Source organism: Heliangelus exortis, chromosome 3, assembly GCF_036169615.1.
Source record: "Heliangelus exortis chromosome 3, bHelExo1.hap1, whole genome shotgun sequence".
Taxonomy (NCBI): Eukaryota; Metazoa; Chordata; class Aves; order Apodiformes; family Trochilidae; genus Heliangelus; species Heliangelus exortis.
In genome coordinates, this window is record NC_092424.1 from 17,407,343 (window position 1) to 17,424,071 (window position 16,729).

The following is a 16,729-nucleotide window of genomic DNA, read 5'->3' on the forward strand; positions in this document are numbered from 1 at the left end:
AGCCCACTTACTTATGCAGATTATTCAGAAGATTTGCTGCTGTTTGAGAAGCTCAGCGGTGTCTGGCAGGCACTGCATGTGCCAAAAGGCAGCTTCCTCTAAGTCCAGTCTGAATTTCAGTGCATGTTTGGAAATTAATTTCTTAATCTGTCTGTCCTCCTACAGTAGGCTCAGTGCTGCAAAGCTGGCAGCTGAAGAGGACGGGATGCTGAACAGCAGCACTGGGATCAAGGGTTGGGTGTTTGGGTGAAGCCAGGGGAAAGGCTGTGATTCACAGGTTTGCCAGGACTGTCTGAATATCATGGCTCACGTTAGTGCCCCAAAAAACTGAAGTGGGGAACTGTGGCAATTCAGCCTCTAAAATGTAACTTTTTTTCCAACTTCATTTTCAGAGCCACACTTGGGAAATGGAAGCAGCAGACAGACCCATCCAGCCTGGCTCCCCAGGGCGAGAACTCCGTGTGAGGAAAGCTGGGGAAACTCTACAAAAAGGCTGGAGGACCCCAGCTTCTCAGATCCCAAATACCAGGTAACTTGTGTTTGTTCTTTCATTCTTCAAAGATCAATGCAAACCTTTATTTTCTATAAATAATTTAATAAATACTTTTGTTTTACAATGATACAACAAATAACAAATTCATAGCAAACGAGTCACAAAGAATTTAGGATCAGTATACTTTAATAAGGTATCAGTGTCAAAATACATTTCCTTATCAAGTTAAAGTTCCCATACAGTTATAATATTGTCAACAAGAATTCAGCAATATAGATTATGAAATAATTATGATAAAAAGTATGATTAATATTAAGACATGGAATATTTTTTCAGAGTGTTTTAGTAAACTGTTAGGGTATAATATTTTTTAATGCTGAAACTACAAAAATAAGAAACAGAAGAGCAGTATTCAAGTGTCTTTAATCCTTGAAGCCTTTAAGTCCTTGCCACTGCAAACTTGACAAATCTGGATTCCCAATTTTCATCCAATTTTGGTGCTTCCAATTTACTTTTTTTCCCACGTGGTAATAACTACACTTTACAAGTAAATTATTGGAAATAAACTCTTGAAATTGTAGATTGCTTTCAATGAGCACTATCATAATTTTCTACATTATATACCAATAACAAAATATCCTCAGCTTTTTTAAGTATGTGTAGTTAAGACTCACTTAACAGAGCAAACTTTGAAGTGCTCAATGAACCCAAGGCTCCCTCTCTACAAGTGTCAGTGCATGATATAAAGCAATTTAAAAAAACAAGTTTCAGCAGAATCAGAAGGTTTTTAAAAAAATACATCTTTGTTCTAAGTTTCTGGGCCAGATTTTCACCTTTTATACATTGCCACTGTTCCATTTTTTTTCATTGAAGCTACAATGATTTATACCAGTGGAGGAAACAAGATAATATATAACAACATATATCTAAGTCTGTCTGTATTTTTAAGTCAGAACTGCTCACTTGCCCTTTATTACTTTAATATTTTTGCTGCTTAAATATGTTGTAATTTAAAATCTTAAGTCCCTTTGCCTTAGATAGCATTTAAAGCCTTATTTTTCAAAATATGTGCAAGACAACTAATCTTAGTTGGAAAGGACCTCTGAAAATGTCTGGCTGCTTTTTATGACATTTCAGCTACTGATTAATGTAAGACAAGTAAAAATGATAGAGAACTGCTTGCCAGCTATCCATCTCACACACAATCCTTAGTTATTTTTATCTACTTATAACTGAGTTAGCCTTAATACACTGGGAAATACTACTTTAATTTTTTGTTTTAATAATTCAACATTGCCATTATATTGCTAGCTAGCAAGTAAAATGAAAAGCCTAACATTAATCAGAGGTGTTAGTACTGGCCACTGGTCAGATTCCTGAAATATCAGCAACACCATAACAAATCCTACTACTTCTAGCAGAAACAGCTCTTTAAAGTTGTTGTGTCCTAGATATAGCAAAAGTACCAAGAAGTGATTAAAAACTGACCCAGAGACATAAAAAAAAAAAAGACCTTTTTTGTGTTTAGAAAAAAAAAAAAGGAAATAACAAAGACCAAAGCAAGAAATCTCAACACAAATGAAAACACAGGTCTAAATCCTCCACTGGGGTAAATCTGGATGACTCCCTTGGCTGTAGGGCTAAGCCAGGTTAAGGCAGCTGAGAATGTGGCTTGGTTCTGAGGAGAAAAAAGCTTACAACGTGCAGCTTTCACAGATATCCACAAACATCGAAATTCACCATTCACATTTCTTCAACAAAGTGTATAAAAAAATGAAGGGAAAAGGGGGAGACCGGGAATTTTTCTTAGTATGCTTTTCCAAAATTATGTAAGTTACAATAAATGCTGGAAAACAGAAAGATTCAAAAGATTTTAATTTGGCAGATCAACAAAAAACTGTGGTTGGAGATCAAATTTGTTTCATCTTTGGCAATAAAAATAAATCTTTGCAGTACTGCAGCCAAAGTATCATGTGACAAGGCATTTATACCACAGCTTTTTATTAGCATGAAATTTGAAGAAAATTTCAGAGTATAAATTACAAGCAATGAAATAAGGTGGTGGGGGACGAGGTGTAATCAAACTCTCTAAACAACACTTTAATTGCAATAGAGAAAATACAGTAGATGTATTTCTTTAATATGAATAATAAAGTGAGTAACTTTGAAAGGCCGCTATTTGGTAACGTGGACAGGTTCAATATCTAAGTAAAATCCTGTAAAAGTGTATTGGTATTAGAAATTGTCTACTTGCAAAAATATACTTAAAAACTGAAGCTGTTTTGAACAGTATAGGCCACAGAATGTTGCAGGATTGCTCAGGTTGCCTGGTCCAGTGCTCTGAGCAGTTCACTGCCCTGCAGAAGCGTGGAGCTGCCCAAGACGGGGACATTCACCTCACAGTCGTATCTTGTCAACTCTGGCAACAAGTAGGGTTCAAAGGAGGGACCCAGCAGACAGCTGGTCACACCTGGAAGAGATCAGTCAAGGAAGTCAGGGTGCTGAGATCACAGAGGAGGAGGGAGGACTTCTTTCCTCTTCTCCCTCTTATGTTTATACCCGTTATAATTTCATTTTGTGTTTATGTCAATGTGCTTCAAACCACCAGCAGGTACAGGTTTCAGAGCAAACCTAAGCATTGCTCTGCCTCAAACTGCTGCAAGTGTTGTCACATGGACAGAGGCTATTTTTCACCTTCACCTCCAGCTTAGATTGCTTTGAGAAAAGTTATATTGGTGTGGATGAAACAGGACAGTGTGCCCCCATTAATTATTTATGTGTTAAGACTCTAACCTACAAACTTCCCAGATCAGTGCTGCAGTGGAGTCATTTAGTACAATTCAATTCCATCACAAAGCAAGAATATAGATGGAGGACAACTGCAGCTTCAAGGTAAAAATGTACTAATTGAAACAAAGGGAAAAAATATTTTTTCCTCATATGTTACAAATGTAAATTAAAGTTTCATACTAAACAACAGAACTAAATTTTCATTTTATGAAGCAATACATACATAGCTCTTGGCTTATCATGCTCCTCTGTATTTTTTTTAAGTGTTATCTTTCAGTACTGGAATACCAACACTTTGGTGTATGTGACAGCTCTTACCTGATGCTTTGTGAGCTGGCTGGACAGTATAGTCCTGATAATGGGAGCTGTAAAATGGAGAGGGATATGCTCCTGCTTTCAAATTCTCACCAGGACTACCACAGGTGAGTTGCTGTTGGTGCTGCTGCTGCTGCTGCTGCTGATGCTGCTGCTGCTGCTGCTGCTGCTGCTGCTGTGGCTGCTGCTGCAGTTGGTTCATTGGATGGCTCAGACCTCTCGGGTTACAGACAAATTCATCTGATTTACAGAGTAGGGAAAAAAAGAAAGGGTAAATTAGGCCAGTGTAGTAATTATAGTAGATAATAGTAATTCAAAAACAAAGTGATATTTGGCACAATGGTCTCACGGCATAGGCATAGCTACATCTTGTCACCAAGAGAGTCTAGAGACATCACTAGCTCTAGAAGTAGTATTGGACCCAAGATAAGCTTTGTGCAAGGAAACACAATGTTGTAGACAGAAAGAATCAGTTGTAGCTGTGAGATGTCTGTACCTTAGCTCAGTATAAAGTAAGCTCATATCCATTAAGTTGATCTCTGTTACTTTCAAATCATGAAACCATCTACCTGGCAGTTATCAAAAATACCTTAAGTTGTTCACTTCCTAGTGATATACAATCTGATCTCTGATTTTAGCTTAGTATAATATATGCAGAACTTATTTACCATTTCCCTTTGAAAGAGTTTTTGTTTCTATTTAACCTGTATTAAAATTGTGTTTCAGTGCATAACATTGCAAACCCACTTTCTTCTGTCTTACCAGTAAGAACACTTGTGCTGAGAGACTTCTTTTCTGTAACTAAGGAACAGTTTTCCCCTTTGAGAAATTTCATTCTCTTCCACAGTAGGTGAGATGGATTAATGACGGATGGATCTCCCTAGAGTGAGAAGAACAGCAAAACAAATAATTACACCAATGACTGTGGTGAGTCCAAAGCTGTGAGGGGGATGCATCTGCTATGATTACCCCACTCAGCTGTTGCAGTGCTTGCTCTTCATAATCCAGTTGCCGCTTCAGTTTCAGACTGTTGGACAGAGCGATTCTGGCTGGGTTTACATCTATGCCTCGTTGCCCAAAACCATCCAGGGGCCTGTGGGGAAAAGGTCTCTGGGTGAGCGAGCAGGGAGACAAATCTAATCCATTGTGTTCATTTATTCAGATTCTTCTTTCATTTGACAAGGTGTCTTTGACACATGAGAGTGGACAGACCTCAAATGTCAAATGTTTTAATTTCCTTTTGTTAGTCATCCCACAAGCTTTGGAAACTTTTGACTTTTGGGATCATCAAAGACTAATGAAAGTCTAGCATAAACAGCCTCTAGGGATCTCCAGGCAGACATAAAAATGCAGTGAAAAAGGAAGTAACATAGATTTTAAGGACAGGATTTTGAGAGCCACGCCTGTACCCTTGCTCTGCATACTAGAGATGAACACCCATGCTGCTGTTTGGGGACAAACCCTCTCTTCCCCTGATGCACATTCACACACTTGTATTTCTGCCAACAAGAAATCCCAGAAAGCAAACTGCAGGCAAACTGCACAGCTTCATGTTTTAAAACGACCACTGCTATTTTATGTATTTCCTGAATCTTGTAGCGTGACCAGCACTGAAGTCCCAAGAGCTACAAGAAACTTCTAGCTATGATAGGAAACTGTAGGGACTGCAGCCTCTGACCTACATCTCAATTCATACTGTTCTCATATGTTAGAAAGTGAACCAGGTGAGGAAGGGTTGTAGAAAAGAACCCCTGTCAGTAAAAATCTTAGTTGTAGTATGTACATATGCCAACAATAAACATACTGTCATTCCTTTCTCTCCCCTGATTTCTGTTGTGCAATAAATATCTGTAAGGTAAGAAAGTCTTGCATGGTAGGTTTTTCAGAACTTTTCTGATACTGCATAAAGTCAAGCTGGCTTTGCAAAATCACTGGGGTAATTTTTACCAGACCGGCAAGAAATCCATTCACGCATCCTTACAGGTAATGAAAAATCAGCCCACTTCTGCATCTACCAGACTGACTGCTAGTGGGAAAGCACCACACTAATTTCTCCCGAGGTGCAGGCTGATGCCTATCAAAACAACCTATTCTAGCTGAATTGAGAAAAACAGTTTTTTAAGATTATAACATACCTCATCCCACAAAACCTTTTTTGAGTAAAATACGTAGTTATACTATAATAACTCTTACCTTTTTTTGTATATGGGCACACTCGTAGAATGTACTGGTGGCCCTGAGGAGGAATTTGATAGGGATCCTAAGTATTTATCCATGAGTCTCCATTTAGCAGGAACATATTCTAATGGAGGATCAGGTGGCCACTGAGTGTTTGGTCTTCCTCCCCTCGAAGACAGGGGTGTGGTGGCTGGGTCATGGTATGGTGGCAGCGATGATCTGCTCATATTGTTGAAGAACACCAACGACAGGGACCCATGATCAGGGCTAATGGTTTTATTTGATAGCTGTGGGCAATATTTCTCTGGAAGGAACTGATTCTGTGAAGCAGATGCAAGGGGTTGGAAGATGGTACTCATGCTACTTAGACTCTGCTGGGTACTTGGTGCACTTTCAGAGAGAGGACGTTCTTCTTGGCAGATTGGGCTGAGCTGGAAATCTTCTCCATCCATAGGAATGTAAGGAGCCAAGGTTTCAAGGTCCAGTTCATTGAAGTCAGTCTGCACAAAAATAAAGTAAGTTTATAAAGAAATGAGAAGTTAATAATAATTGTTGGTGTGCTAGGGAATACTAATAAATGTGAAGCTGAAAAACTACTGTATGCCAGATTTCCTTACATGAAACTGTCCAGCTCCTATGTAAAGATGTCTTAGTTCTATGACTGGAATGAATGCTCATGATGGCATCATGAACAAGGACAACAAACTGAAGAAAAAACCCTTCCAGAAAAGCAGGATTTGCTAATGTAGTTTGCATGCAGCCTGCAACATCAGTATGATCTGAAGTAGATCTTGTGTTTCATTACACTTTGAATAACTTGCCTGCCAAGACTCTACATAACATGTGGCATATGGCTCAACCTCAGGCTTTTTTAAAAAATGCAAAATTTTAAAAAAATGTAGTTGGAGGGATACTGCTGCACTTAAATCTATTTGGTTTTCATTGGAGGACCAGTCATATTCAAATTAATTTCTCCTGGCCTTTGACCAGAGTTGAACAGAGAGGGAAATCAGTATTGGCCCATCAGTCAGCTCATGACAGGGGCATTTTTCTAACACTCATTTTTTCCCACCAAAGCTGCTGATGTGGTGGGACACACCTGAGCAAGCAGACACTGACTCAGACAAAAACTGAAGTTTCCACATGTCAATTCTTGCACTGAAATTGATCCCAATCCACATTTACCTCCTATCTGTCCACTCTTTCTACTACTTTTATTGCTGTTTCTATGTCCGGACTGAGATGGAATTTCTTCAGAGCATGAACTACAGCCTATGTCTCCAAACTGCACTGGCAATTTGAGACACCTCATTTAAGCCCCAAACTTTCCATGGGATTAATAGAAGGCAATGAGTAAAGTCTGAGCTGCCAGCCAGCAGTGCCTCTTCCTTTTTCTTCACTATAAAGCAATATAGGCTCTTAAAAAAGGCATTTTGCTTAAGTATCTAAAGTTAGGGCATAACGTTTCATTCACTCTCACTTGATGTAATGTTATCATAGGGGAGAAATAAGAGAGTTGTGCATATATTTGTCATATTTCTCTGAAATTGTCCAAGAGGTAAGACAAGAAGATACTCAAAATGACAGTTTTCACTTGGCAGCTAAAGGAGACATGGACTATGAGGGGCACTCTTTTATGACTTTATATTTTGCAAGAATAAGTTTATTTGCAGTTTGTTCTAGAAAGGATGTTTGTTAGTCATTAGGCTAGATTTAAAAAAAAAAAAGTCTGTTGCTTATATCCCTTATCCAGTCTACAGAAACTTCCAAAATCTGAAAGCTCTCTGCTGATTCTTTCTTCTTAGTAATGCCATCACAGGAACACACTAAAGCACTTGCTGCAGAGAGTTAGGGATAGAAATTTGGACCCCATTTTTTGAAAATACATTTGTTTGTTAGTTTTTATCATCAAAGCTCTGGAGTATATATGCAAATGCAATTTGTGTGTTCTATCACAATATCTGCATATACAGCATATATTTGTGCAACCTGCCAGAGGGGGACTTATTTCTTTTAGGCCTTTTGGAAGAGATATTAGTTCCTTACCTGGGAGGTGCACTGAGTTTTTGATTCTGTGTCCATGGCAAAAAGTTTTTCAATCACCTCAATCTTAAAATCTTCATCCACAGAGCTGTAATAATCTCCTGGGCTGCTTGGCTGTACAGAAATAAGACTTTGCTATAAAGCAGCAAGACAACCAGAGTATTGGCTTAGCATCATGCCACATAGTGTACTACTCAGTAACAGATCTTACCTATGAAAAGCAAATGCTCAGAATGTATATACAATGTATATACATTCTCAGAGTATATATACAGTGTCCTCAGAAACCCAACCCTCCAATTCTATCATATGCTTTTCTCCAGCACAAGATTCCTTGTCACTACACAACACAGACACCCAGTACAGGAACCTAGTTGTCCCCCTAATATTTTTGGCAACTCAGACCAGGAACATGAAATGTACACTGTTAAATATTTTTATCAAGAAGGGAGATGCTCAGCAATACCTCGGTGTCTGTCAAGATTGGACATGCTCTGCTAAAGGCCTGGCTAAGAGTGGCTCCAGCCTTTGGGGGCACCACCCTGAAAGGGCAGGCCTGGAGAAATGTTGCTAGCAACCACACTATTTTACACTGGGTTTTTATTTAAGGATAACTTCATGAAAGGTGGTAGCTTGTTCTTCCACTAGTTGTTTTATAGCTTATAGCAATTACTGAGGATTACTGAGGAAGAACAGACCATTATTGGGACAACATTAATATTGCAATCTAAAGGCAGGAATCAAATCCCATTTGATATTTTTGCTATTGATGCTTAAGATAAATGCAGAAATGGAGGGATATACAGATACACTGGGCCTTGTTAATAAGCAATGAGACAGGAGTGCTAACATGAAAAGATGATCTACATATATGGTTTGACTGTAAGTCCCATTGATAACATTTCATTCATTGAAAAACATTTCTTACCGTGGAACAGCTACTGTTGCTGCTTGCACTTGGAGTACTGCTGCCAGGTGCAATCTGAGGCATTGTAAAGGATGGTATTGTCAGTGTTTCACCTTGAGCAGCATGGCTTTTCACTTCCACTGCCCAGGCTTTGTTTGGTGTCAAAACAGTGCTGGTGAAGGCAGGGGCTTCCTCAAATTTCTGTGTCCCTGCATGGAGTTTCAACAATATTAATGGATGTTTTTAGGTTGTGCTGGGTTATGACATAATTGCAGCTATTCACTGAAAGTAAACACTGCTCCTAGTTGCCATGACAATAAGTTGGCATAGCCTTAATGCATGTTGTTTAGTCAGCAAGAAAGCCTGATTCTGCTCTCATTCACAGAAATTTTCCACTGATGTGAGCACATGGGCTCTTAGAGCCATTACTCCCAGTTTGTACACACAGCAAACAGACCTTGTCTATTAAGTTTCTAAATGTAGGCTCACACGTGGTTCTTTGTTGCTCAAAAATTATTTATACAAATACTAACCAAAATCCAGGGAAATAATGGCATCGCCAGGTGTTGGTGCCAGCTGAGCAAGTTCCTCTGGTTCCTCCTTTAGCTTCGTAAACAAGAAGTCGCTCTCCTCTGTCCCAGGGATGCCGCTCTTGTAGGCAGTGCTCATCGTCAGCAGGTGAGGCTTGAAGAGTGACTCTGTTTGGTCCATTGAGAACACAACATCGTTCTTCTCAATTTCACTAACAAGAAAATAGGTTTTAGGCATTTTGCACTCTAAAAAAACCCAAAAGATGCAGGTAGTGTAGGCAGTAGAAATGCTCTAAAGCTGGGGCCCAGAGAAGCGTTTTGGCCTCACTCGGTTGCATGCCAGGCAAGGCATGGTTCCAGCGTTGCTGAGCACCACCATCACAGAGTGTGGTCAGGACTTCTGTGGGAATATTTGGGGCTTTGTTGCTCTGCTTTTTAAAGGGATGTAGTCGAGGCTATAATCACCCAGGCTATCACTCAAATTTAAGTATTTCCGATTTCGGCCCTTCTAGGACCAAGAACGCTTGAGTTTTGCCAACCAGAGGCAAGACTCCTGATTGGTCCTGATTTTTGACGGGGTAAATAGCTTTTCCTAGCAACAAAAGATACAATTACTACTTAATTTTATCTCCCTGTCACAGCATTAGCAGTTGTGTTATACAATAAAATCTTCAGGGCAGGCTTTATACTCTCTTCTATCAGCAGAGCAGCCACTCTGAGGAAGAGAAAGGCTGTGGTGTATTTCAACAGTGTGTATGGGAACGGGCACGCCACATTTTTCGTCGATGTCTAACGTCAGTAAACAAGACCGAACAAACATGACTAAACTGATTTCAGAATAACAACACTGAATAAATAGACCCTTCAGAAGTTCCTCTAATTGCTACACTTCTTTCAGTCCAGGAATCCATATATGGTTTTTCTGTCCTGTACAACCTACCTCAGCACGTAGTTGACGCAGACGATACACTGAGGCTGCAGGTTGCGCGTGTTGTAAATCACTGTTCCTTGAGTCTCCAGCCATACGTACCCACCATGCTTGGCAAGCATTCGGTACTGGCCTGTCACTACTTGACCTTTTGTACACACTGAGAAAAGGGGGCAGAGAGAGAAAGGTATAAATAATGTGGCAGGGCAGGAACGGCACAGTATGCAATGTTTGTTTTAAATAAATACACTTCTGAGTTTTCATTACACAAAACTGCAGAGACGTTTGAGAGCAAGGATGCTTCACTGGAAAAATTCAGTCACTTTAATGAGGTTCCCACTCATGATTCAAAATTTGAGGTCTGGCATTTGGGTTTTTGAGTATTCAGGTGAGAGTTTATGAGGTTTTTTAAAATTCATATAAAATCCCAACTACCCCCAAAATAATCCATGCTGAACACATGTTTCTTGGGCTCCTAAGCTGATCTGTAGAAAAGTGAATTTATTTAGTAAGCGATTTAATGGTTTCCTTACTTAGGTGACAGTTAAGCCCATGAGTCGTATTATTTTAAAGCTATATTAAAAAAAAAAAAAAAAAAAAGAAACAACAACTCTGATTCCTTTTTATCTCTTCGAGTTAGGCACTGGAAGTACCAACATCACAAATGAAGTGGAGTTGTCACTTGCACAGCATTGGTCTTAGGCTGAAGAAGTAATATCACTCTTAAAAAAGTAATAAAATTAAGAGCAATAAATGGGACTGTTTTGCCTAGGGGGAAAAATAACACTGAACGTCAGTATTGTTCAGTCTGCTTGAACTGTGTTGTTTCTCTGCAGTAGCTTGAAATTAGCCATCTAGAAGAAACCAAGACCCATGTGACAAATGAAACAATGTTTATTTAACTGAAAATAATTTTTAAAGTGACCTGTGTTTCTCAAGCAATAAACTGACAATGGTGCAGCCCAGGTTTATAGCTTCATCTAGATATTTGAAGGGTGAAATTCTGCTCTTCTCCCAGTATTTTGTAATATTTGAAGAGAATGAGTTTACAGTTCACTGCTTTGGACTTAGCTATAAAGTGGTATGATGTCCTGTTCGTTGTAAATCCTTTCCTAAAAGCAATTAATAGTGTAATGCAGTTCATAGTTGTCAGAAAATATTGCTGATCAATAGCAGTAAAATTAAGGCTGGAGTATGAAAGCAGCACTTGCACTAATAAGAGTTTGTATTTGTAAGCAGACATAGTCACAGTGAGTAGCAAAACTGGGAACTGGCTCAACTAAACCTTTGACTGGACTGGCAGTCTTTCCTTTTAAGCAGCTCTTATGCCCCAAGACAGTATGCATTCAAATTAATGCCCTGAAAATAATGCAATTTGCCTCAGAAAAGCTAGAAACTTGATTCTGCAGTCTTTGTACAGAGAAGTTCCTTGTGAATGTGGCCATTAACAGAAGCTATTTATTGTCAGTCTCTCCTGCCTCACCACCATACAAATGTACAAATCCAGGTCTCCAAAGTAGAACAACTGCTTTGCAGATAATTGTCGCGGTTCTTATCCTTCTGCCTCTGAAGTTTGTTTGTTTTCTTCCTAGAAGTATTTAATCATCATTCATTTAATTTATTTAGACAAAGTAGAACATTACTTTTATTGATTAAATACTTCTGGTGGAACAAAATCAAAAGGCTTTCATTTCAATGTTTTAGTGACTGCACTGTTCTGCTCTGCTTGTGAAACATAATTACACGGCTTCCTAATCATCAGCTCATCAATAAGAGTCACAATGTAGGCGCCTGTTACATTACAAAGACGCTTTTTACTGCTTTAATCTTTTTTATTATTATTATTCAAAGCATGTCATGTTCTGATATAATAAAGTACAGCAGAATCCCTCTGTGGGGTAATTTCATAAATTACTAATACACTGGTAACTGTTGATCTAACCCTACATTTAAGGTTCTGCCTTCAGAGTGAACTTTTTTTTCTTTTTTTTTGTTAAGTATACATTACCTGTATCTTTATAGAACTAGTAACATCTCAATGAAATAGGTTCTAACTATATTCCTTATCTTTAGGTGGAGAAAGGGGGAAGGCACAGATTAATCTAACTGAACACAAAATTTGTTTTTTAATTTCTGAGAGATCCTTGAGAAATACAACAAACTTCTGCTATGTAATACTAAGTAGCAGGTCTCAGATGGTGACATTGAGCTCTTTTCTGAAGTCAACAGCAAAACTCCCTCTGGATGTAACAAGAACAGACTCTAATTGGAAGCGATTATAGATTATTAATCACTGAATTGAGATTAAAACTATGCAGTCCATTTTTTGTGTAGATTTATGTAACAAGATAGACATTTTCACCTTGCTTGCATAACATATGAAAATCTGAGTTTGCTAAATACTGCCAAATACATTCTAATATTCCATTTGAAGGTGACTAATTAAAACTTTTTTACTCTATATGCAACTATACTTCCAACCAAGAACATAAACACTATTGTGGGCTTGTTTGAATATGAACTTGTTATTTAATATCAGGGAAAAATCAATGACCCTGCAGTACAGTAAAACAGCAATAACCAGGATTTATCACTAAATTAGAAGGAAGGAAATTGAAAGATTTCTGCTTCCATCCAAGAGACCCACTTGAGGCTTTTTTTCCCCTTTTTCTTCAAAATTCTCCTTCCTCAGTCCTTCCTTCTCAGTCTCCTTACTCTATTTCCTATGCATCTTTACAATGCTAAATGTCTGGCACCATCAGAGTTGATGCCTGAATCATTGCATGAATATATACTCTATACATGACACATTGCTAATAAAAGTTATTGTTTATTAAATACAAGTGTGCTGTATGAATTTGGAGGTGGATAGTTCCATGTGTAAATGACCATGGCTAGAAAGAACTAGTAAGTGCTGCAAAGCATCATGCAAGGAAGAACCAGTAAGTTCTGTATGAGCTATAGAGCTGCTTGGTTACCCTGTCTGTCAGCATCTCAACAGCATGTGTTATGAAACCTCGGGATTTCCTATTTTGGAGGACTTAAGTTTGGGTTTCTCAAGTCACAGCTTGCTATCAGATTGCCTCTGTGGTTGTTCTGAGTTGGTAAGAAGCCTGTCTGTACCAGAAGACACAGGAAGTATTTACCTTGGAAAAACTACCAGGGTCAAACTTGCTGGCAATGTCAACTGATGGTTGTATTGTGTTGTATTGGTGATGGTTGTATTGAGCAATACCATTTATCACAGCACAGACTTTGGCTCTGTGATTCCAACAGTAAAGACCATCCATGCTGATCCTCTGCTATCATAAACACTATGGAAGAGTTTGATCCTGAATATTTATAACCTATGGAGTACCTCGAGCACTTCTGATGGTGTAATTCACCCCTCTAGACCTCCCCTTGCCTTCATTCTGAGTACGGATCCCTCCTGCTGCTCAGCAGCCAAAGTTTGCATAGGAGGCAGCCCTGTTCTGTAGGCACAGATGGCATCTAGACATCCAGTCTGCACTACATGAGGTGACTTGAATTGCCAGAGTGAGAAGCAACCTCAGTCAATGTCTGGTCAAATGGGTACTGGAAACTCTCCAGCAATCTTTACATGGACAAGTCCCAGCACAGTCCTCCCATATAATTAACTAGATAGAGATAACCAACAAAGGCTCTTGCTTTCTCCTGTTACTAAAGAGATTGCCAGCTCTCATTTCATGCTCTCTCTGGCATTGTTCCATTCTTAGAAAGGCAACTCAACAATTCAAAAGCAAGAGCACCATATCCCCTGATTTCTCAGGATGACTCTCAATAGCCCAGCACAGGATGTGGGTATTCTGTCTATGAATATCACTAATTCCTTTTCATGGTTAAAAACATGAACACATAACCTTAAGAAACCATTTTAACAAATATATTCCCAGACAAGTCTAAGTATGGTTTGATTTCTTTTTTTTTCTTTCAAGCAGCTCTGGAAACAGGATGATTCATACCAACACTGTTTTACAGCACACAACTTTAATGACTGCCAAATGTTCTTTCAAGCATCATTTTAACTCAAAACTATCCTGAATCCTTGCCACTGGAGCTAATGCATATTCCCTTTTCCCCTTAAGGTCAGACAGTTATTCTTTACTGCTACTTTTCTCTGGCAAGTACAGAAATACTTTCTGTAAATATATTTGCTGGCCAATTCCCTACAGACATGACCTAAGTCATGGACTTTTTTCCTGAGGACAGAGACTTTAATCATAGTAACTACAAGGTGGTTTGGTTTGTTGTGTTTTTGTGTTTGTTTTGGTTTTTTGCTTTCTTTTTTTTTTTAATTTTTTTTTTGTTTTACCTTGTAGACTCCAGTCTCAGAGTTGGGCTTTTTTTGTTTGTTTGTTTTTTAATAAAAAAGCAGCAGCAGACATTTTAGCTATGTGGTGCTGAGAACTCTTCCATACACAAGTTCAGTGGCTGTAGGAGCCAAGAGTGGGAAATGTCAGCTGTACATTAATGCCCAATGCTGCCTCCAGCCATAGAGCCAAATCTAAGGACAGGGAATGAAGATTGAAATCCAGTAATTTTAAGACAAGTTACATCAGAGAGGAAGTGTAACTGTGTGGCCTGCTAAAGAGAGGGAGCAGATCTTAGATCTGATCTCCAGGAATAATTCAGATACCATTAAAAGTGGTCAAAACTGGCAGTTGACATAGGCATAAGACTAACAAAAAGCAGCTGTTCCTGGCAGTACATATTATTTGTATAATGAATATCCCTTTTAGAAAGTCTTCTCACACATCTGATCTGGGTGAGAAAAATAGTTGTAGTTTGGTAGCAGAAGACAGACATTCAAAAATATACTGCAAGAAACTCTTCCTATTTACCCTTTAGAGGTGCTTCTCCTGCTGAGCCCAATGAATAGCTCACCAAAAGGATAATACCACCAGAAAATGTACTTCTCACCAGGTGAGTACTGCCTAACTCAGCTTTTCAAATTATCCCTTAGAGAGGCAGAGATTCTCCTCTCTACCATCCAAGGTTAGTTTTAATTATAGCAAAAATCAGACACTCTGGGAAGATCACCAGCAAATTTCAGCTAGAAAAGTGTGGTATCCTGCAAACTCTTTTGCAAAGTTTAAGTACTGCTCTCAGAGAGTATCTGCACACAAACTTTGTATTTTCAACTGCTTATTGAAGTACCTAACGCTGTGCTTTATGTGCAAACTGTGAAGAAAAATAAGGAGGGACTTACAGTTCTGGTGACTCTTGGTCATACTCTCTGAGTCCAAGGCATGGTAGAACTCGTATGCTGAACGGCCCAGCAGCTCCTCTGGATGGTATCCAATCAACTCTGTTATTCTTGATTAAGAAAATACCAAAGATTTAAAATTCTGGTCACCTTAGTCTCAAGCTTACCTGTGCAGGGGAGCTATCCTTAGGCTAACAGAATTAATATCACAATATCAGAAATTCTGAATTTATGAACACATTAGGAGATGTAGAAGACCTCTGACCATATTCTGAAGTATTTTCATGTTTAGAATACACTGCCTTTTATTGTTATGTCATTTACTGTGTTGCAAATTTTTCCAGGCCTGTTGTACAGTGTCTCTTATAGAAGATCTTGACTGGAAAATGATTGCTGACAAAGTTCTCAAGCTGTACAGGCAGAAGCTCCCAAATACCTGAAATCACTGAAAATCAAATGCATGGTTTGTGTGGGGGGGTTGTTAGTTGTTGGCATCATCAGGTTTAGAAGTATGTGTACATTTTAAAAACATACATAAAAGGGTTAAATCACTACCTTGGGTGTTGCATTTAGTAAAATAAAAACACTAGGTAGCAAATTAAAGGCAGTTGAAAGAAAAGGAAAAAAAAATCAGCTCTTCTACTTAGTGTTTCTCAATTATACCAGAACTTTAGCATATGGATTAAGTTACTTGGGTGACTAATCCACAAACTAAGTAGGATTTTGCACAAAGAAAGCTATGATCTCAAAAACTAGACTTTTTTTTTTTTTTTTTTTTTCCCCCGAGCTTTTCTGAGTACACAGGCAAGACAGGATTTTGCACAAGTTCCTGAATAAACGAAATTATGTCATCAAACTATGGAGATTAAATTTTTCTGGTGCAGGGGTAGAAGAAAAGGGTTCTTTTTTCCTAAATTTAATCTGAAACACCATCACACACAAGTTTATAGGAAACGTGATTTATAGGAAACGTGGTAATAACAACAACAGCAACAATAATTAATATTAATACTAATATCAATAATAATATTAATATCGATATTAATATTGATATTAATATTAATATCAATATTACCGAGATAGCAAGCAAAATTATTCATTACAGGAGGCTGAGGGACTTTCAACTCTATGCCAAAATGTTTGTTCCAATCCTGTAATTTCCCTCTCAAATTCTCCTCAATGATCAGCTCATAAGAAGTGTCCTCACTATAAATATTAATATTAATATTAGTAACATTAATAGTAACAATTAATAATAATAATAATAATAATAATAATAATAATAATAATAATAATAATAATAATAATAATAATAATG

At 38.3% G+C, this 16,729-nt stretch overlaps 1 protein-coding gene and 1 long non-coding RNA gene across 9 annotated transcripts in view; one reads left to right on the plus strand and one right to left on the minus strand.

Annotated features, from left to right (window-relative positions):
- Positions 1 to 16,729, plus strand: part of LOC139794199 (uncharacterized) — a 73,032-nt gene that overhangs the window by 36,777 nt on the left and 19,526 nt on the right. Inside the window, exon 2 of the long non-coding RNA XR_011725012.1 lies at positions 393 to 4,525. This is a non-coding gene — a long non-coding RNA (uncharacterized lncRNA). The remainder of the gene's footprint in view (positions 1 to 392; positions 4,526 to 16,729) is intronic.
- EPAS1 (endothelial PAS domain protein 1) overlaps positions 575 to 16,729 on the minus strand; it is a 79,138-nt gene continuing 62,983 nt past the window's right edge. For 4 of the 8 annotated variants that reach the window (XM_071739441.1, XM_071739433.1, XM_071739435.1 and 1 more), the window contains exons 7-16: positions 15,415 to 15,521; positions 10,197 to 10,344; positions 9,260 to 9,468; positions 8,748 to 8,935; positions 7,823 to 7,954; positions 5,792 to 6,276; positions 4,568 to 4,691; positions 4,361 to 4,478; positions 3,602 to 3,838; positions 575 to 2,963 (exon numbers count right to left, since the gene is read on the minus strand). In XM_071739441.1, coding sequence (XP_071595542.1) covers positions 2,812 to 2,963; positions 3,602 to 3,838; positions 4,361 to 4,478; positions 4,568 to 4,691; positions 5,792 to 6,276; positions 7,823 to 7,954; positions 8,748 to 8,935; positions 9,260 to 9,468; positions 10,197 to 10,344; positions 15,415 to 15,521 — 1,900 coding nt within the window. In that variant the 3' untranslated portion in view covers positions 575 to 2,811. The remainder of the gene's footprint in view (positions 2,964 to 3,601; positions 3,839 to 4,360; positions 4,479 to 4,567; positions 4,692 to 5,791; positions 6,277 to 7,822; positions 7,955 to 8,747; positions 8,936 to 9,259; positions 9,469 to 10,196; positions 10,345 to 15,414; positions 15,522 to 16,729) is intronic. The other 4 variants (XM_071739439.1, XM_071739434.1, XM_071739436.1 and 1 more) reach the window with 2 other exon arrangements.